The sequence below is a fragment of the Lineus longissimus genome, chromosome 2 (genome assembly GCF_910592395.1).
Source record: "Lineus longissimus chromosome 2, tnLinLong1.2, whole genome shotgun sequence".
In the NCBI taxonomy this organism is placed as follows: domain Eukaryota; kingdom Metazoa; phylum Nemertea; class Pilidiophora; order Heteronemertea; family Lineidae; genus Lineus; species Lineus longissimus.
In genome coordinates, this window is record NC_088309.1 from 22,381,859 (window position 1) to 22,403,086 (window position 21,228).

General features: G+C 40.0%; 1 protein-coding gene across 11 annotated transcripts in view; it reads right to left on the bottom strand.

The window, feature by feature from the left end:
• Positions 1-21,228, bottom strand: part of LOC135483046 (muscle M-line assembly protein unc-89-like) — a 58,285-nt gene that overhangs the window by 24,389 nt on the left and 12,668 nt on the right. For 8 of the 11 annotated variants that reach the window (XM_064763550.1, XM_064763547.1, XM_064763552.1 and 5 more), the window contains exons 4-14: positions 20,575-20,613; positions 20,188-20,279; positions 19,892-19,946; positions 18,620-19,647; positions 17,641-17,716; positions 16,353-17,015; positions 15,893-16,186; positions 15,371-15,658; positions 14,704-15,009; positions 13,254-13,571; positions 9,681-10,807 (exon numbers count right to left, since the gene is read on the bottom strand). In XM_064763550.1, coding sequence (XP_064619620.1) covers positions 9,681-10,807; positions 13,254-13,571; positions 14,704-15,009; positions 15,371-15,658; positions 15,893-16,186; positions 16,353-17,015; positions 17,641-17,716; positions 18,620-19,647; positions 19,892-19,946; positions 20,188-20,279; positions 20,575-20,613 — 4,286 coding nt within the window. Of the gene's footprint in view, positions 1-9,680; positions 10,808-13,253; positions 13,572-14,703; positions 15,010-15,370; positions 15,659-15,892; positions 16,187-16,352; positions 17,016-17,640; positions 17,717-18,619; positions 19,648-19,891; positions 19,947-20,187; positions 20,280-20,574; positions 20,614-20,647; positions 20,667-21,228 lie in introns of those variants that run through there. The other 3 variants (XM_064763556.1, XM_064763549.1, XM_064763555.1) reach the window with 3 other exon arrangements.

Here is a 21,228-nt window from a genome sequence, read left to right on the forward strand (position 1 = left end):
GATTTCAAGGAGCTAATTCTTTCTAGCTGAAAAGCTGAATTCCCGATTTTCTGTCAAACAGAAAGATCAAAAGTCATTATCACACCCACTGACAATGGATTAGATTCAGGACCACGTCTTCTTATCAATAGTTACAAACTTTTGTGGCCCTAAAAAATTTGAACCAATGGCTCACTCCACAATAATGCATGGTAAAAAGTGGACTCAGTGGCATGTAGGCATGGGATGTGAATCTATAATTTAACAGACACATATCAAACTAATAAATCATATGATATTGACCTTTTGTAGAGTCGAAGAATAAATCATCACTGTGTACATGATATTGAAGAGTCTGAAGAGGAAACCAATCGAGACAGACTGATAATCAAACAAGATAAAGGCATATTTGCTTTTCTTTTAAAGTTACACTGTGGACAATAGACCATCACATGTTTCAAATGCCATAACTATCATGTTTGCTTAAATCAATGCAGTGAAATCAGGTCCAGCACATATCCAACACATTTCTTCTTCTTATCAAGCTTGATGCACTTGAATGGCATCTCGATATGACCACCTCATTCCATCCAATCAGAAGGAGGAACATATAATCGGGGGGGGGGGGGGGTCGGAAGTTTAGCCTGACTTTTCCTTCTCCCTCCCCCTTATATATCACTCTCTATACGTACCCTGGATGTGACTAATTCATGAGATTTGCAGAACACCACAGTTTTGTAAGAAGAAATGCTGTTCTGTTGGATGCATATTTTGCTTACGCCACCTCCACTGATATCAGGTTAATGAGGTAAAAGCTTGCTTGTAAGGGTGCTGTAGAGTGGTGAGCAAGGCTCCTGATAGTAGACAGATACCTTGATTCATTGGTTGTTTATGAGAAGTAAATAACGCTATATCAGGTTTCAGAACTTCCAAAATTGCATGGTCTACACATCAAAAGCCCAGCATGCAAAGCACTTCTGCCAGGGTTCATAAATTGGTAATAAACAGCCTTGAAGATGGTGCAATTTCTAAACAGAGCACCAGAGCGTTGACTGCAACCCAAATCGATGACAGAGAACATGATTTAGAAGCCTATGCATGCTCTTCTTGGCAATTTTGACTTATGACTTCAAGCATGTAATCTTCAACCATGCTGACAACATCAACCTCCAGGCCAATTTTATTGTCAGCCTGCTTCCTCACCGACCTTGCCCACCAGATATCTTGCCTGAGAAATCAGATATGGTAAGGGCCACATGCGATCTTCAACCAAGCTGATAACAAGTCAACCTATTTTGAATGTCAGCCTCCAAACACACTGACCTTGCCTGCCATCAGATCTGATCCCAATATCCTTGCCTGAGTGCCCTTTACGTCAGCTATTATTTGCCTTGTATGGGTAATCAGGTATTGGTTTCCAACTTGTTGCTTCCCCTCTGGGAATATACTGATGGGACAGCATCTTGGCTGCCAAGGTTGCCTGAGCCTTCTGGTATTGATTTCACCTACTGGAAGAAATATCAGACTGGTGTGAGGGCCAACAATAGCGTCTTATTATCAAAATCAAATACCAATCATCCACGAGCATTTCATTCAAAGCTTCAAGCTGATGCTTTCCCACATTCATTGGGCTTCTGAAGAAGACTGCTGAGCTGTGATAATGGTACTTTTCCTCCCTTTCCTATCATTTCTGGGCAGAGATATCCTCTTAATGAGGCTGCTTCTTGCTAGCAAACGTCAAATGGCAGTCATCTCTGAGCACGAGATTGTATCCCCACAGGATGACAGCCAATATCCTCATAATGAGTATAGGGCCTTTTTCAGTTCTGACAAGGCAGAGTCCGGGAAGGAAGTCATCAAGATTGCGCAGCATGGCAGATCACGGCTGACATTCATATTGTCATGACAACGTTGAGAAAAGTTTGGAAAGCCTAAATGTGTGACAAAATCAGATGCAGAGGGTTTGATGATGTTAATACACTTTCTTCATGTTAGTGCAGCTGTCTTCGTTTCAACTAGAAAACAAAGCTACTGAGCTAGATTTGCTTGAAAGACCTCGAATCACGGTTGTATGTCCTGGTAGACATTGCGGCAGTATAGGTGGCTGCGGTAAACAAATGAAGAGATTTCCATTTGACGAGTCAGCATTCAGCAAAAACCATAGGAAAACATGTCATCTGAGCCCAATCCACAAAAACAGCGATGCCAAAGCTTTCCGTTTCAATGAAGTTAATGACTCGTCAGGCAGAGTAATACCAATCTAATGCTCCAGGTCCCCTATATCAAGATAGATCTATCTGTAAGCCTTCATCAAATTGTACTCAGTGAGCTATGGCCGGGCAATAAAAGCCATCTCCCACAGGATTTACCATCCACTACATGGTAAACAGTATGCGTCTGCTGGCGAAATTGAGGAGAAAGAAATGAAGAAGATTCCTTGGCATATTTTCTTTGGCTGAAAATAAACGAATAGACGACATGTACCATCATGAAATGAAAAATAACGGAGAACTTAACAGAATTTACCTCTTACCATGTTTGGTCCATTCAGGTTCACCACCAACTGGCTTTTGTACAACTGTGGGTCTCCCATCTTGAAAGTATTATAATTTTGTAAATCTGTTTTCTTCATCCAATTCCCATTCCACCGAGTCCTACATCATTCCTAATATGCACATTGTGTGTGATGCAAGTATTTGCAGGTCAGTGGGGTCCTATGCCATTCTGTATAGCTTGGAACACTATATTCCGGAAAGTTGAATTATGTGCATCGTTCAATAACAAAATCCATAGTAACACTCTTGAAAGCACATGACTTTATGTAATTCCTCGCAATGAGAAGAGGAGTAACAGTTTCCAAAAAGATCAATAACCTCAATCGATGTTATGCAATTAACCTAATGTGACCCAAAGCGTGAGATTACCCTCCTCAAAACCAGACAAGGTGACGACTATCAATAAGTAATGGGTGTCAAATGAATGAAAGGGGGAACCTCCAAGCTTTAGTACCGCCTAATGAAACATGTTTTGGCCCATATATCATTTGCTGAGCGAGTTCAAACAACATTCAAAAATGAAATAAATGAAGGGTTGTTTGAAAGCATTATAGTGCAAAGTTTCACACCATAGGTAGACTTCCAATGATTAAAGGGGACAACTGTAGCTTTGAAAAAATTTCATGACCATAACAAGTATTTCAAGTAGCACCAGTTGGTACAAGTAGCCTAATGAACGAAGTCATGTAGCACCATTGCCTTGTAGTCGAGAGGATACATCTCGCTCCCGAAGTGGTCCTCATAGACCACAAAGTATTTATTTGGCGTGGATACGCAACTTGAGTTGTGCTGCACAGGGCCCTTCAGTAGTTCGCGGCACCAGGATAACCCCATGAGCAGAGTTTTTACGTTCATTGCATTAGTCCCCAAGACTAAGAGACTTACTCGTCAGGACTCAAACCCCTTGCCAAGTGTTTTCACCTTCTATGCGAAAAAGCTATACAAATTGGTACTACCAGCATCAATTTATTGCCCATCGTCACTCAGAACATGAAGTTCTAAAATCTGCATCCTTGTTGACAGATGATGCCACACAACTGCAACAAACTGATGATGGAAATAAATGGCTGCGTTGGATATTTTTGTGTTGATTACTCCTCCATGTACACATAACTCATGAGAAACTAATTCCAGGGTTGCGTTTCTCTTAATTAGCATGGTGGATGACTCAGGCGGAAGAGCCGATATGTTCAAAGGTTTGGGAATGAAATGAAGTTACATGAAACCTCCTTGGCAAGTATTTGACCACAATAACTGCACAAGCAAACACCCTATGGATATGCAGCCTTAAAGTGCAAGCATGAATTTTAATTAAGAGATATGAATGATACAGCACAACGTCATTCATTAGTAGATAAGAGGCAATTAGCAGCTGGTTGACAATCTTGTCAAGATGGGTGAGAGCTATGGGATTACCACCACTGGTAAATTAGCTAACAGTCATTAGGGAGTCTCAGGGGATTTGAGGTCAGGAAATGATGCATAATGGGAACTCCAAGATAGATGTCATCACCACACTTGAGGACTATGTTATTGGGAAACTGAAGAACCATTGAGACTACATGCAGTCACTGGGGAACCAATGGTCAGACAGTGATGCCAATATAAGTCAATCCCTTGTCAGGATATGATGACAAATGGTCAACCACTGGCAAGGTATTGATTCATAGTGGTCATGAAATGATGCCAACTGATCAACCACAGGTCAGGAAATGATGCCAACTGGTCTACCATTGGCAAGGAAACTTGTATGGTAATGATGCCAACTGATCAACCATTGGTCAGGAAATGATGCCAACTGGTCAATCACTTCAATACTTGTCAGAAAATGATGCCAACTCAAAAAATGTAATGGGATCTCCTGTGATACTTTTGTCAGAGTTGCAGAGAAACCATCGAAAACCATATATGCTGTGCCATCCAAATGAAACAGCACACAACAACAATGTGATCCCATTACTTGCTATATCTGACTGGTACATATATTATTGAACGCAACGCTTTCAAATGAGTGCTGAAATGTTCCTCTTGAGAACATCAGACATGTGTATGGATATTCGTGGCTGGGGTCATGTGGTACTGTTTGGAAACAACCATGTGGGAGAAATTAATACCACAATGCCAAAAGAGATGACAGATGAGCTTGTGTAAAGCAACATTGTGTCTCTTGGGATTTTGGTGGATCTCCATTAACCACATACAGATACACCACATCCAAAATCATACACAGATATACTATGTAGTTTTCCAGGGTAGCCTGATGTCAGAGACTACAGAGTTGCTACAGATGATTTCATAAAAAAGTATGATGAGTTGATCAGTCTTTCCATCACACTCATCACACACATCTTGACTACATAGCAAGTGTCAAAACGGTCTATTAACTGGCTTCACCGTTTCCAAATGATATTGCAGAATTCAAATGAATGAAAACACATTCATTCTTTGTGATCATAACCAGTTTCGACAGGAAGTCTGCAGCTTGGCACACAATGATAACTTGATATGCTGACAAGTTGACGTTTTCAAAGAATACTACTCACGAGGGACCTCTGACTGGATGATCGGAGAAAAGTAGCAAAAGTAGTATGTTCCAGGAAATAATAAAGATATTTGCGCGGAAAACATTAGACCTCTTGGCCCATCATTTTGGATAGCTGACATGTTGTCACTTAATGTTACTAACCACTGTTGATGGCCAAACATACAAATACAGCGTTTAACCAAACTAGAATGAATTAAGACTGAGAACCAAGATCAATGAAATCACCAACAGAATAAGCCAGCTTATTATTGTGAAAAATACAGATTGCAAAGCAGAACATATTGATTTCATTGTGAGTGAAAAAACAATGTTGACTCCAATCTCACCTCTTTACAATAAAATACATTGGAAGGGAACTTCACTGGAAAGTCAGAACTCAAGGAAATGCCCATCAATGATCATGTATTCCTCCAAAACCACAAAGAAAACCTTAGCCGAACCCTCAAACAGAAAAGCTATCCATACTCCACATGATAAATTTGATTAGGAGGAGCAATTATTGGCCCCACTTGATACATCGCCTGAACACTGCTACATGACAGATACAAATGTAATGATATAAACAAATCACTTTATAGAATGTATCTGGTATTTACACGACCATCCTCCGAGTGGAACAAATGCGTTGAAAATGGCCAGTTAGCTTCATACCAGGTTAATTGATTACAGCCAATGTACATGTATCCATCACCACCGTCATATACCGCCCAGAACGATTAATAGATGATGATTAGCCCAGCCGAGGATTTTCTGGTCCGTGGAATGGACCTGACAAATCTGTCATGTTTGGAAAGATCGAGCGCTATGCGTTGGCTTATTTGCTCCTTTGGTGCTCAGTAACATTGCGTGATAGATATCAGTATAACAGGCTAGGAATCGAACATGAATAAGGAAGAAATTGTATATCAAATCTACTGTGGTTATAAATGTGGCCATTCGTTTTATACTGAAAACCATACACTATCTTAGATGAGATGAAGGGACACACTTTTACAAATTGCTCAGAACAAATATTGATTCATATTCGTTGCTTATTGTCAGAAATGGAGGTTTTGAGGAATGACAGTATTACTGTTATTGTTATTGGCAAATGTTTCCAATGGACCACTGATAAGTTTAGAGCACTTAAAATGGATGGACTTATCGTCTGCTCTGTTGTGCTTGTGCTTTCACTGGTTTAAGTAATTTGTGGGAATTTCGAGCAAGATGAGAACTCAGGGCTCAGGGTTCACCTCATGCATTCATCTCGATCTCAACTTTATGATTTCTTCATAAAGTGGGAAGGTACTTTTTGCACGTGCACACAGCAGGCATTAGCACTCCCCTGCTACAAACCATAACAAAGTCTGCTTAGGTCTGCCTCATCAAAACATCTAAGTGAAAGTGGAAGTTGTTTAATGAGGATAAGTGGCTCTATCTCAGGTGAAGAGAAAAACATGAAAATTGTGACAGATACTTTACTCTAAAACACTTGAGAAGAGTGCTTTTGAGACCATTCTCAGCTCTACAAACATGATATTTACAGCTTATTGAAGAATGCCCAACGATTTTGGGTATGATGCTCAGTGACCTGACCTCAGGGACATGACTTGGGCTACTTCATACTCAAGTTGCCAACTTGACATGACTTTCGCACACAGGATCTCAATTGACCAATACAATTCAAGCAATATTGATCATGTAAAGATCTGCGCTGGCAATCTAATACATGTGTGGCTTCTTCCATACAAAAAGATGACAGATCAAGCTAGTTGGCAAACCAAGAAGATCTGACAGCAAGATCGAAGCAGCCTTCTTCTCCATTTCTTTGAGCAGGCCAGGTTATCATGATACATAGATACCTGGTAGGCCTAGACTTCTTACCACCTTAGCAAAACAACCACCTACATCATTGGCATGATGTTCAGATACCAGGCATCACGCGTCTAGATCCCAGTGCTGCCACCAAGGGCAGAAAAAGGAATGAAATCAACTCAAAAAGCACTGATAAATCAATTTTGAGGTGAAAGGGATGTTTCTGTGAATTTCATGTGACTGAGTGTCTGAGTCTTTTGAATGTCTGATGGACAATTTTAAAACTATTGCGCAAACTGAAACAAAATGCTGAAGAGATTGGACAACAGTTCTGGTCAAAATGAACATCTTCACGCAGACCCAACAGATTTCTAGATGAATAAAGGAAGATGCATACAAAACATACTGAGAGTCACCCATTATCAGGTACATTTAATCAAATTAAATGGAGCAAAGTTCTCTTTAATCATGTTTAATCGCAGATTCAGAGATACCTGAACAGGAGATTTATAGTATACAATTTGAAATGGAGCCAAAATGTTTACATCGTGGCGTTTTAAGCATAGCGAACATTTGGAAAGTAAATCACTGTTTCTATTCGGTATGCTTTAGCCATAGCCACGCTATATAGGGCTCAGTCTTCACTGAAATGTACACATTAACCTACTACCTGAGTTCTAAAAATAGTAACGGAGCACTATTGCCATCCAAGAGGCTGAAGGCATTTTGACCAGGAATCCTAGAGGTAACCTTAAACCAAGAACGCAAATTGAATATCATATATACTACACTAATTCTAGTACAACAGCCGTAGTTTAATAACAATTTGACGAGTTTTATCAAAGGACGAGTAGGGTCCACATTGCCCAGTCTGTTTTTTGTTGAACCCAAATGTAACTATGTCTAAGATAAACTTGTGAACAATAAAGCAATCAAATCATTTGGCTTTTGTTCAAGTGACATTTCTTAGGGCCATGATGTACTGCACCAGGTTATTTGTAAGGTTTCATTGCGACAGGAACGAATTCGTGAAACACAGTTGGAGTTAGATGCAACAAGAATAACTCACAACTAACCTGACTCAATGGAAATTCATCATCATTCAACTTGAAAGAAATCTTACCAATATTTTCATCAAAGATTCCCCAGTGCGAGCATTTCTTAGCATGCATTTTGGAAAACGAATTCCTGAGAAGAATTCTATGATTTCTACCAATTCTACACAATTTCTATGTTCCTACCTGCTTCTCTCCCGATCAGTATCCCAGTGCTGGTTTATCAATACCTGGATCACTCAGCTTTGGCAGTTACAGCCCACACTAGCTATCTTCCCAAGCATTTAACAACTTTATACTTCTCTTCAAATTCTTTGCTTTTGAGAAACTACCTGGTTTGTAACGAACCATCAAGTCGTGGGAAAAGAGAATAAGAGTCGCTGTTTGGCGCTAAAGGATCATTGAGCCGCTTTGTCTGATCAGATGGCCTGTATATGTAATGCAATCATGCATTACAAGAAATGATATTTTGTGACCAGTTATGTTTGAGGAGATTGCAGGAAACATCTAAAGATCCTGAACCTGCTGAATGAGTATTTCTGAGGAAAAACAGACTTCAAGCAACTGGACGGAATGGATGCATGGTACCCCTTCACAGGTTTTTCTTCACAGGTTCACACCAGAATTCAGGGGTTAATAGATTTGAAATGGGTCCAATTGACTGATGTATCTTCAACTAACTTAAATAACAAGCCTGAAACACAACAATTTTAGCTTGCATTTGGACAAACTTCATTCACTTCAATTTGTGCATGTGAATGAATTCTTAATTAAACTTTGTCTGCCAAACTGTTCAGCAAGAAGCAGTTTCCCTTTTGATTGGAAACTGATATAGTTGTCATACCCGATAATGTCTGGGCCTCCATGCTTTCAGCTCAGAAATCTATTGCCGTGGGCGTAAAACAACTTGCTTTATATAAGGTAGGCATACCTGTGGAGCCGAACAGTTCACTGCCTTTCCATGATAAGCAATACAGACCCGAACTAGCCGACTTCACAAGAAGTAACTGTTTTTACTCAGGGAACGAAATCAGTGTTGATATTCAAAAGGCTTAAGACTGTTGCCCTTTTCATTTACTCATTCAATTACACCTGATGCTGAAGTCTAAGTTGAGACACCAAACCCTTGAGGGTGGATTAGACTAGTCGAAATCCTCAGCTGTAGGTGAAGCTTTGACAGAAGTTTAGCCCAACACCCGAGAGAGGTTTGGTATATTCATTTAGAGGAATTTGAATCAGCACTGTGGTCAAAATAATGTTCACTCACCTAAATCAAGAAGAATATAGTTATCAGTTAATGAAACTCGAAAACTGAACTGTACAAGGCATATGGCATGGAAATTGAAGAATACAAAACTATCAACACAACAACATATCACGGGCAACCCGATGCCAAATCGAGTCACAGCAAAAATGATTTGATACGAAATCTTGCAAATAATAATAGTGGCCGGTGGACCATCTGAGGTTGTCTTGATAAGAAATGTAACCTGTGCTATCTGCAATCAAATAAATCAAAGGCTAATTAATCAATTGGTTCCTGAGACAATTATACATCCAACAAGATAGCATGATAGCAAGGCACCTTTACCAGGCATACAGTATTCCAGTATCAGATAATGATTGCTCCCTTGATGTAAATCTAAAAGGGGCACTCCATCTTCGGAACTTTGGCAATATAAGTTCATGAACAGACGGACTGGCCGTTGCAGTTTCACTGAAATATAACAATAACTGAAAGAAGGAACTCACCATGCTGCCAGTACGATTCATCAGGAATGTTGCTATCTTATTCTGCGCATCCTTCTTATCCTTGTCTGGCCAGCCGGGCAACGACAAGTCCTGAGTAGGTTTGACGACGACGGAATGTGACCTCCCGACTGGATGCAGGGGCTTCAGAGGCGACGAAGAAGGACTTTGGTTCATATTTTCAAATCTGCTGCGTAGATCACCAACTTTGCTGCTCGTGCGCTTCAGTCCCATGGCTGGCTTAGCTTCTCCTGGTGGACTCAATGCACCATCTCTATTCAACGACCTTTCAGGACTCCGAAAAGAAGCCGGTTTTTGGCGGAATGGATTCGGCCTCTCAAGCTCAGGTTGAGGTAAGACCTTGAGACTAAAAGAACGCTGTGGAATGTTCACCTTCTCAGGCATTTGTACTGATTGGACAGAAACCTCGTTATCCTTCTTTTTTAAATCTAATTCAGTCGTGGTAGGAGCTGTCACAACAGATTTACTCCCGAAACCAATGTCAACATTGATTTGTTTGACATCAGTTGGACTTGATTCCGGCACAGCTGTTTTTGCGCTGGGCTCCAGTGTAAATGGTTCAGTGTTTGCTTTAAGAACGGGCCGATTCATTGTATATGGAGAGCGTGAAATACTCTGAAGTTTTGCCTTTGGTGTGACTATCTCTGATTGACAGCGCATAATTGTCTTTTTAGGTTCTTCAAATGGTTCTAGATTTGCAACAGATTTTTCAGGAGCAATGGACATGTCCTTTGTCTCTACTGGTTTCGAAAAAACCAAGTCCTTTTCACGGAAAGTATTGGTATCAACAGGCGAAGCTGATTTCTGAATTGGCTTTACTGCTTCAATTCCTTTAGGATCAACTGTCACAGTATCCACTATAACCTTCTCTGGTATTTTAACAGATTTCACTTCGCCAATCACTAAAGATTCAGAGGAATTATCCTGTGCCGTTTTTGGTACATCCTTCACAGGTTTCACTTCTATAGCATTCTTTTCATCCTTGACCTCAGCTCTTTCCAACTCCGACACATCCTCTATAAAATCAGCCTTTTTCAGGGATTCCTTTTCCTTCAAAGCATCAATCTCTTTTACATCTGAAGTTGACTTTTCTTCATCTTTATGCGGCCCTGAATTGGAGAATTTTGAGAAATGAGAATACATTACAACAAATTTTTCAATGTTTTCAGGCACAACACAGATAAGAATTAAGTTTACTGACAATTATTTCAATGAAGCAGCAGAATAACTATAGGAAGAGCTTATTCCATGACAAGATTTAAGAGACTGATTTCCTTGTGCAATGACTGCATGTCGCTTGGGCAGAAATTCAGATATCAGTAACATGCATTTTATCACACAATAAAGATCTAAATGTTAGCATCTGCCCATTCTCACAATGCATCCATTCAGTAAAGCATCATATCATCACAGAAAGAACTATAGTACACAAGATTAAATTAATCAAAAAGAAGCTTGAAAGAAGTTACTGCAACAATTTCATGCAACTTTAGAAGGGTTTTCTTACTGCACAAAGTCAATGCATAAGAATCATATATCTTCCACCGTAATGCCCATTCCCACAGCTAATGACATGCAAAAAATAAAAAGATTTTCTACCAATGGTCACACAGCTACCAACTACCTACTAAAGTGCTCTACTGCTGGACAGTCCAGGACGGTCTGGATGCAACAATAACAGCAGGAAACACATATATCGATAAAAATGCATAATGACCATATGCAGGTCATAATGACTATTGATGAAAAATTCCAGGACATGTAAATATTTACTGGTCAGCAGGTCATCCAGTAACTCAGACTGACCCAGTGATTATTAAACTCATCTATATTGTTATCAATGATATTGTCATTGGTGAACACTCATTCAATCATGCACTGCAGTTGCATTTTTCAATCCCCTCCATAGCAACTGATCGATGCCCATCCCGATCAAATTCTCGTTCCTTGTTTTTTCAAAAACCCAGATTTGAGATTTATTACTAAAATATAATGGACAATTTGCATATGTATCATGCACTTCACCCTTTACACAACACAAATTAACCCAATTGTCAAACAATTTCAGGACATGTTCGACCCAATATATACCATGATACAGCCATGCAAGGAGTCTATGAATTTCATTCTAATAAATTGTTAGAAAGAGAATTATGCAAGATATTAAAACATATGGTCACTTATTATGCAATAGGTTCTTTGGCAATATCTAATCCCCTTATGCAAGACAAAATTAATTGGAGTCTCATCGTCAGTCAAATGATGCCATTTTCAAACACATTTTTCAATATTTTGGTAAGACTTGACGTCCATTAAAAAATATAACCCACAATCTACGAAATTTCCCGAGCAAACCAAAACACATCAAGAGAAAGACACTTAGAAGACATATTTACCTCAATCGACCTCAGCAATCTCAATGCAAATACGTTATGTTGGCAGACAACATTATTACTCAGCAGTGCCGGACAGTTTTTCATGTGACGATCGAGTCACAAGTATCCCATGTAAAAGTTCATGTGACAGTAACAGCATAACTCCAGTATCGTCCCATGAACATGATAAACAAGACGGATAGCCACAGGCTATTTGACCACATCCACGATCATGAGTAATCAAGGCCAATCCATCACAATAGAGATTCAGTAATTAAATCATGACTTACATTATTTTGTAATCATTGTAATTAGACTTGGCATTTTTTGTCTAAGTGCCATCAATAATGCAGCAAACATTTGCATGTTGTTCAGTGCTAATGCATGTCGAGGGAGTTAGCTGAGGTCAAGCTATTGAAGGCACTGTGCAACCCAACTCAATTCTTAATCCATCTTCATTATTAGACATTGGCTCTACTGAATTCGCCACTAACATGAAAATAGTCTCAACTGAAGCTAGTTTAAAACTGAAATCCATCGGTATTCCTATTTCAACTCTTTTTTGGGGGGCAAGACTGTACATGTTGATTATTCTTAAGGAATTAACCCTTTCGCTCCAGGTTGTTATCACTGTCAAATTGAGGTTAATATACTTCAAAATGACCCCACATTATCATGTCTTAACGTGTAAAAAGGATTCTTAAGAAAAATATGTGAAAATTGATTTGAAAAAACAACCCCACTTCAAGTCTATCTAAGCTATCCAGTGTTATGTCCGTGCTCCGGTAGAAAAAAACCCAGTGAATATTGTGACGCCCGATATGACTGAGTCAACCTGTCCACATACGAGTCATGCAGCTCTGAAGAAGCTTGATTGGGTGTCTCAACCTGGTGGACTTCAGTGAAACTAGGAACCCACACTGGAGCTCAGCATCTTCATGGGGCTATGACCTGGATCAAGATTGATTCTTGCCTTGATGGCTGTATCATAGAGAGTATTCTTGGCAAAAAAAGGTACGAAAAAAGTTTATGATGAACGGTGAGTGAATAGCACAAATACTACCAATTATATTATTACTTTGAAGAAAAAAGAACGAGATAAAGTAATGGTATTATCATATATCAAGAAGTTAGAGAAGGTAATTAGAAAAAATTATGAAAAAAATCAGTGCGCTCATACCCGTGACTGTTAAATAACACTCTGTTGAACATTCTCCAACTGAATTTTTAGCAACGCATTTATAGACTCCCTCATCATCAGGAAAGATTTCGAAAACATCCAATTTGGCGGTCTCTCCAACAAACATCTGTTGGAAGTCTTGATCATGCTTCAGGATCTTCCCGTCCTTGTACCATTTGATTGTCGGCCGCGGGTCGCCAGTGACCTTACACTGGAGGACCAAAGGGTGTGTGTCCTCGATCGAGGCATCTTTTAATCCTTCTATGAACTGTGGCACAACGGGTTGAACTTGCGAGGGTCTGCGTTTGGTACAGGCATCTATGGACATGAGAAGCTTGGGATGAAGCTAGGTGCAATTAGGCAATCATAAACAGAAGTGACGATCAGAAAGCATACGAACTTGAAAACTTTTTAAAAATCACATGAATCTACACCACAAAATGCAGTACCATGCTGAGAGTGCATGCACAGAAATCTACCACAGGAAAGATGGCATGCATTAAGACTAAAGAGCATCACACCCATTTCCAGGGGCTGGACAGGAATGTTCAAAACGGGCAAAGCACTCAACAAACAAGCGATTTCGACTGCCGATTGTTCAAATCAGAATCTATTGTCATGTTGTCATGGCTACGGGATAAGTTGCAGCAATATGAATTCCTTGTTTCCCATGTACCAACGTTGTTTTTAATCTTGACATTAATACCAGTTGGCGTTAAATTTATTGAACATAATTAACTCAAAGATTCCAGTTACGTCAAGTTAGTGATCTAACTTTTTTTGAACAACCCAGAACTTTATCCTCTTTCCTCATCATCCCACCCCAAGCCAAACCAGCCAGAGAGCTGTATCTGGGTTACACTTTACTATCCATATTAATGGTGGTGCCGTGACCTACATTGTAACAAATTAGCAAGTCAAACAGAACAGCTGTCCACGCAACATCTCATGAATTTGAATTTTAGGGACAAGCACATGTCAGATTTGTGAGATTTAAAGCAATGTGTTGGAGCTGTTCTGCGAAAGATACTGGTATATCAATAATGGTTTGATTAATAAACATGCTTGTCATGAAAAGCTTTTCAAAGAGTCTAGTACACAGAGGAAGTGTTTTATTTGATTATCTAATTCTTTCATGGACTTTTGAATATTGAAAGTGACACTTTCTCAAATCTTACAGCTATGCCTGAACTAAAATTAACAGTGGTTCTATTACTATCTACATAGTGCTCTACAAATTTAAATCAACTGGTCAAGCAGAATTCGTTGACTAAATGGCTGGCAACACTTGTCTCAATGGTTTAAAAAACAAAATTTCTTTATAAATGGTTGTGATTCTTTTTGATAACAAACTCTACAAACATCAGTGTACAACAAACAGCAGTGCCAAATCATACCAAACAGAAACACTTCTACAAAATCAAAAATCTAACATCCCACATTCTCTTACCCAGTACAATGAGGTGTGCGGTTGATTCCGCCTGCCCTGCTTTGTTCTCAGCCAAACATTTAAACACGCCCATATCAGCAGGATAGACGTCCTCGATCAACAGCTTAGCAGTAAATCCATCATAAGTTTGGAAGAAGTCGGAGCTGTTTCGGATGAGGCGGTCGTTTTTGTACCAGGTGACGATGGGTTTTGGGTCGCCGACCACTTTACATGAGTATGCCACTTTTTCGCCATCTTTACACGAGACATCTTTGAGTTGTTCGATGAAGTCTGGTGCAACGAGGGTGGCTGGTTCTGATTCCTCTTCTAAAATCAACAATCATTTGAGTAAGGAATACTTCATATACCGATTTCTGATAGGATATTCAGAATTTGTATAAGTTAAGCACCCTCTATGGACCTTTCTTGAACTTGCCTGAGCAGTTATTTTGCCAACTACTTCAAGGAAACTACTTCACAATCAAGATGTAGCCTCTGATCACTGCCTTTGTCAAAGAGAGGAAAATGAGATGAACTCATGATTGATGTCCTTGCAGGCAGTACGAAAGGGCAGCATATGATATAATGGAAGTGGTACATTGGCCAAATCAACATGACTTTTACTTAAGACATCCCTGGCTTGATTGCAAGTCGGGAGTTTCACTTTCTAATTCATCACCTGACCCACCTTTACTGATCGCCAGACTACATGCACTCCTTGCCTCGCCATTCTCATTCGTGATAACACATGAGTAGATGCCACCGTCCTCGGGAAAGATCTCGGATATGACTAGCTTGGCTTTGTTTCCTTTGAACGTCTGCTTGAAATCAGCATCATTCTTGATGATGACGTCATCTTTGTACCATTTTATCGTCAGATTCTCGCACTCCTCGACTGAACACTCCAATGTCACTTTGTCTCCATCATTTGCAGATTTGTCGTTGAGGTGCTCGAGGACGACTGGCTTTCGAGGAGCTGAAAAAAAAACTTTGTTTATGAATCATTATGCAATAAAAGCCCCTAAGCGGTGAGCAGTTATCTGCAAAATCACTTTGAGAATGGACAAATACATATAAACCTTGATTAAACTCAAGACAATGTCACTCATTTGTCGTGGTCATCTCAGGTGCCTGCAGCAAAGCATTGGTGGTCGCAGCCATTTCAACCGCTCGTTTGCACAGCCCTTACGGTAAAAGAAACATATCTTACCTTCTTCGATGACAGTCAATCTGGCCCCACTCTCCAACTCCATCATCTCCCCGGACCTGACAAGGCATCGGTACATCCCAGAATCATTCAGTTGAGTCTCACTGATCAGTAACCTTGCCGTGGACCCGTCAAATGTTTGATAGAAATCATCGCCGTTGTCGAGCAGGGTGTCGTCCCTGAACCATTCTATATTGACCTTTGGGCAGTCTGTGTTAATCTTGCATTCCATTGTCGTGGATGCTCCAACTTTACCCTGTTGGTTGAAAAGTGGCTCGGTGATTTCAAAGAGGTATTCTGCAAATAAAGAACATAGGCATATTCGAGATTTACAGTAAAACAAAATTGAGATCCCAGATTATCTTCCTGGGAGTGGCAACAGTGGATCAGTTAAGGGTATCACACCAACAATCTCTCACTTCGAATTCCAGCACAAAACAAGACACTACTATACTGCACCTACCTTCTGGTTTAGGGGTCTCAAGTTCTTTAGCATCCTCCATCACTGGTGCCTCCTTCATCTCCTCCATCACTGGCACCTCCTCCGCCATAACGACTTGTGGACTGGTTTCAACCAGAGGCGAAACGTCAGGAGCCTCAGATTTCACTTCAGGATTCTCAAGGAAAAAATCCACCTTTGGAGCATCATCCACAGTAAAGTCCTTTGGCGCGTCCTTGTCAAGAACTAAATGAGTCGTAGTCGTAACTAAGTTCTCTCTAGCCTCGTCTTTTGAGATGGAGTCCTCAACGCGGCTCGATATCACCTCCTCTTCAATAAACTCTTTGCCTTTAGAGTCCTTCAGATGTTTTGAACGAACAAACTCTGTGTCCATGTACATGGACCCACGGGTTGTCAACTTTTTGGAAGTCAATATATTATCCACCTCAGTATATTCGTCACCATCTGAAGTCTTCCGTTTTGTCACAACAGTTGTGTCTTTGGTCACCAACTGGGACTTACTTGCTGTGCGGGAAGCTTTTGTTAGAACAGTTGTAGTCTTCTCCTCCTTTGGGCCCACTTCTTTGGCCTCTACAATGACTGTCCCATCCTCTTGCTCTTGTACTTCTAACTCCTTACGCTTTGGTTGTTCCTTCTCTTTCTTTTCCCTTCGTTCCAGAGCTAAATCTAAAACACAGAGATGGAAAGACCAACATGACACATAATGTTTTCAAGAAGTAGGAATGGATCCCTCATAATCTCCCGTCCTTGGCAAATGGAGGCAAATATGAATTTCATCCACAACAGCCCAACCTGAGCAGTGAAAAAAAGTTATCTCATAAATCAGTCCTGAAAACACCGGAGTACCACTGCAATGCTGAGTGGTGTGGCCACATCAACATGCATCAAGATTGTACACACTAGAAATTTTCCAATAAGATCAATTTCTTTATTGTCTTACTGATCCAGGCCACTGCTGATTAATCACCGACAGTGCCAACATAATAATAATCAAGTTAGTAGTATTGTTAACCCTTGCAGTAGAACTTAATTATGATATGATGAGAAATCAATACAAGACCTTTAAACAGGGTTTCACTAAATGGGGTATACGTACAAGTGATATGTGCCTGCCAAAAATATGGCCAAGATGGCTAAGAAAGCAGACAGGTCCCTCTTAAAATGGCGCATGGACATAATGGTCTGATAAAAGAAACACTTGATGTCTGACCCATTTGCTTGTGACACTGGGTAAAGTGTCCCAACCTCGGACAATAACAAAATCATTTTCAATTTAAAATTCAATGCATACCTCTTGCTTTCCTCTTCAGTACTCTTACAGCATGGCGAATATCACGTCTACGGTCAAAATCAGTTGTCTCCTCAAGCTGAAATGGTAAAATGATTAAAATTTGGTCCTTTCAGCTTTTTCAAATGTGATCGTTTTTCAGCAAATTGAAAATTGAAGAAACATTGTGCTCTCCGTATGTTCCGACAAAACTGTTGAGATGCGGGGCAAACTGTCGCATGTGCTGGGTCTCATCAACATTGTTAGGCAAGTACATCTAAACATGCTGATCCAATTTGATACTCCATGACCATATAAACGCCATCACATCAACCGATCATACTTTTAAATAGACCCATCAGATTGCTAATCCGAACAGGCAACACCCATTTAAACCAACCTCATCGCTGCATGAGTCCACCCTGAATGCTCGTGGTGTCAAATGATTTTAGTCATGAATTCCAAACAATGTCATTTATTATTATATACGAATCAGACAACATGCATACAACACCTGAGGATGAATTCTAAAACTGCACTAATTGACAATCGTTATAGATTGTCCGAGTCCAACAATTCCAATTCAAGTCTTGAACATCTGTCATTTTTCGCAAAATGCAAAAAAAACTTGCAGCAGGACTGATGTTGAATGAAATCAATACAGGCAGTTGACAGCGATATAATATTGGTTTTGTGCCAGTAAATTGCATATGGATGTTGTAGCGCTGGCTATGGAAATGAGTGACAGGATCCTGCGATGGAATATTGATCACTTTATGTGTCAGATTTAATCCCAGTGTGAAGCTCAATCTAAAACAGCCGCAGGTTGGATTGACATCTATTGCTAGAAATTAACACTTTGATGATCCAGGGCAGGTTTTCAACAAGTGAGAAATTATCTTGTACTGGAATAAAAGTTCTTCAAACTAGTGCTTTGAAAGGGACAATAACTCATTCTTCAGTAAGCGGCCAGAACTGTTGCTTAGGTGATTGATGTACTCACCATTTGTTCAAGGACGGCTACATCCTCAATCCCGGCCAGGTCGCTATCGGGCGGGAGTTCTTTCCGACTCTTCTTCTTTTCCTTCCCCTCCTCATCATGATGTTTGTGCTTGTGTTTATGCTTCTTCTTCTCTTTTCGCTCCTCTCCCTCACCCTCCCCATCTTTACTGTGATGACGATGCTTATGTTTGTGTTTTTTCTCCTTCTTCCCAACACTGTCACCTGCCGCATCTTTTTTCTGATCATCTTCCCCAGTGATCCTTTTAGATGCTGAAAACACTTCATCTTGCTCCTGATTTTGATGTTCAACCTTGGTTGCAGGGGCATCTACCTCACTCATCCTATCGGTAAATGTATGTTTGGTGCTGACACTTTCCTGATCAACTAAAGTTTTTGGATTTGTTTCCTGAGCAATAGTGTCCAAGGACACTGGTTCCATGGCAACTGCAGACTCCTTAGAAACCGAATCAGATGATTGTGAATTCACAGTATTTTCATTTTGATTGTCTGAGAATGACAGTAAGTCATTACTCGTAATACTGGACGTTGAAAGTCGCACAGTTTTATTACTTTTTATAGCTTCAGCTTCATAGCTAAAGTCATCAAGTACATCATCAAATGCTTGTTCCAACTCTACCTGACTTATTTTACGGTCCGGAACCGACATCAGAACCAACGCTGAAACCGTATCCTTCTGTCTTCCAGAAGGAGGACCACTCCCACTCGTTTTTCTACGTTTATCACTTAAAGTTTGTTTTTCTGGCAAACTCACTCTTTCAGCGACTGTGTCTCTTTTAGCGTCTTTTACACTGTCGGATTTAGGAATACTGTCCAGATTATAAGATTCTGTATTGATATGTTTTTGTACTCTGATTGGCGGTTCATCGGTGAATTCTACTGGCTCTGTGCCTATTCTATCATCTGAGGTATTTGTGTCTCGAGTCACCTGCTGAACCAGTACTAGAGGTGCCTGCCGAACAGATCTTTTAGGTGGAGATGTTGGATGAGATTCTTGAGCTTCTTGAGATGCTGAAAATGGAGGATGGAATAAAAGTTGCAGAAAGACTTGTGGAAAAACTTTATCTTTTTCTGTCTGAGCCACATAATAACCAACTAGGTCTGTGGCTGCAAATTGTTGGCGTCTCTTTATTTTTGAAATTTGCAAAGATTTCCGGGTATCACTGTGTTTTCTAGCTGGGTAAAGGGAAACAACACAATCAGAGTTATTATAGCGACTGAACTGTGCTGGAAATTTATTTTGTGCTGGACTTACATTGTTGTAAAGGTTTCTCTAGTTCTTTATCTATCTGCTGCTTGACGGCTGAAAGCTGAAAAGTAACAGGTTGAGATTTGATTAGATAATTGTGAATTGTTTGATATAATCTACATGGTTACGAACTGGAATGACATATCGGTGCATAACCGGATACAAAATCTGAATTTTTTTTTTGAACTTCTGACTTCGACACTGATTCATCGTCCACATGAGAGTATTAATCTAAAGATTATCCCTCTGGTGATGCCCGAATTGATCACAAATATGGACAAACAAGAAGACTAGACACTTACAGCATTGTTTATTTCATCATCAGTCATATGACTGACTGATGAGGTAGAGGTAGATGGTGGAGATTTTGGAGCGGACGCTCGTTCTTTCTCTTCTGCAACGAAATGCACAAAGTAATCAATAAAGGGTAATAAAAATGCAGACCGATTTTTTCTATGAATTTCCTTCCTGCTTCCTTCTCAGGTGCTCATCATTTTGGCTGAAGGCTACAATGTATTTCATTCGATAGGATGTTGACAACCATGCAAGGAGACAAAGCAGGCTTCAAGCACCTTAGTTTTAACGTCAGAAGGAGGCACCAGAAAGCATACCACCATACATGAAGAATCAACAGAACAGTCAAAAGGAGCGTTAAAGGGGCAGCATGCTAAAATAAATCACAACTATACCAAATTCAAAATACATATTCCTGTCTTGGAGAACCTTTTCTGAAAAGGAAATTATATTTTAAGGAGAATTTACCAGGTCTGATACTTCTTGACTTGTAATAACCATCCTTTCAATGACTGTTGTTGCGCAAAGAGGGATTCTGTGGTGTTTGAGTTGAATTTGCAATAACACCAGATCGGTCACAGCCAAAAGGCTGGGATAGAACTGCTTCAAGGCCATGTCCCCTAACTACCTGTTACCCCACTCATTTAAAGTAGGCAAACACACTCTGAGCAAAGTCAATAAATGTATGGAGATTTCATTAACAACTCAATACTTGCAGTTTACAATGTGTTGTCATATCAGGCAACAAATAATTCATGTTCCTGAGCTGCATTTAGCAATAGAGTTAAGAGTGTCGTGGCAACTTGTCAAAATTTGACGTTTTTTCATCATGCAACCAAGATTCACGATTTCAAAGAAAGGAAGGCATATAGACAGAGTCTTGTATCATGATGTCAATTTAATTTTGTAAGTTATGCTAAGCACAGCTAACATAGCACAGGCTAAGTTAGGTTAGCAAACATTTGCACACCAGTCTAACCAAGAGAAAGGGGTAAATGAGCCATTCTTGGAGAAGCCTTTCACCGAAGACTATATGGTGGTCTGGATCA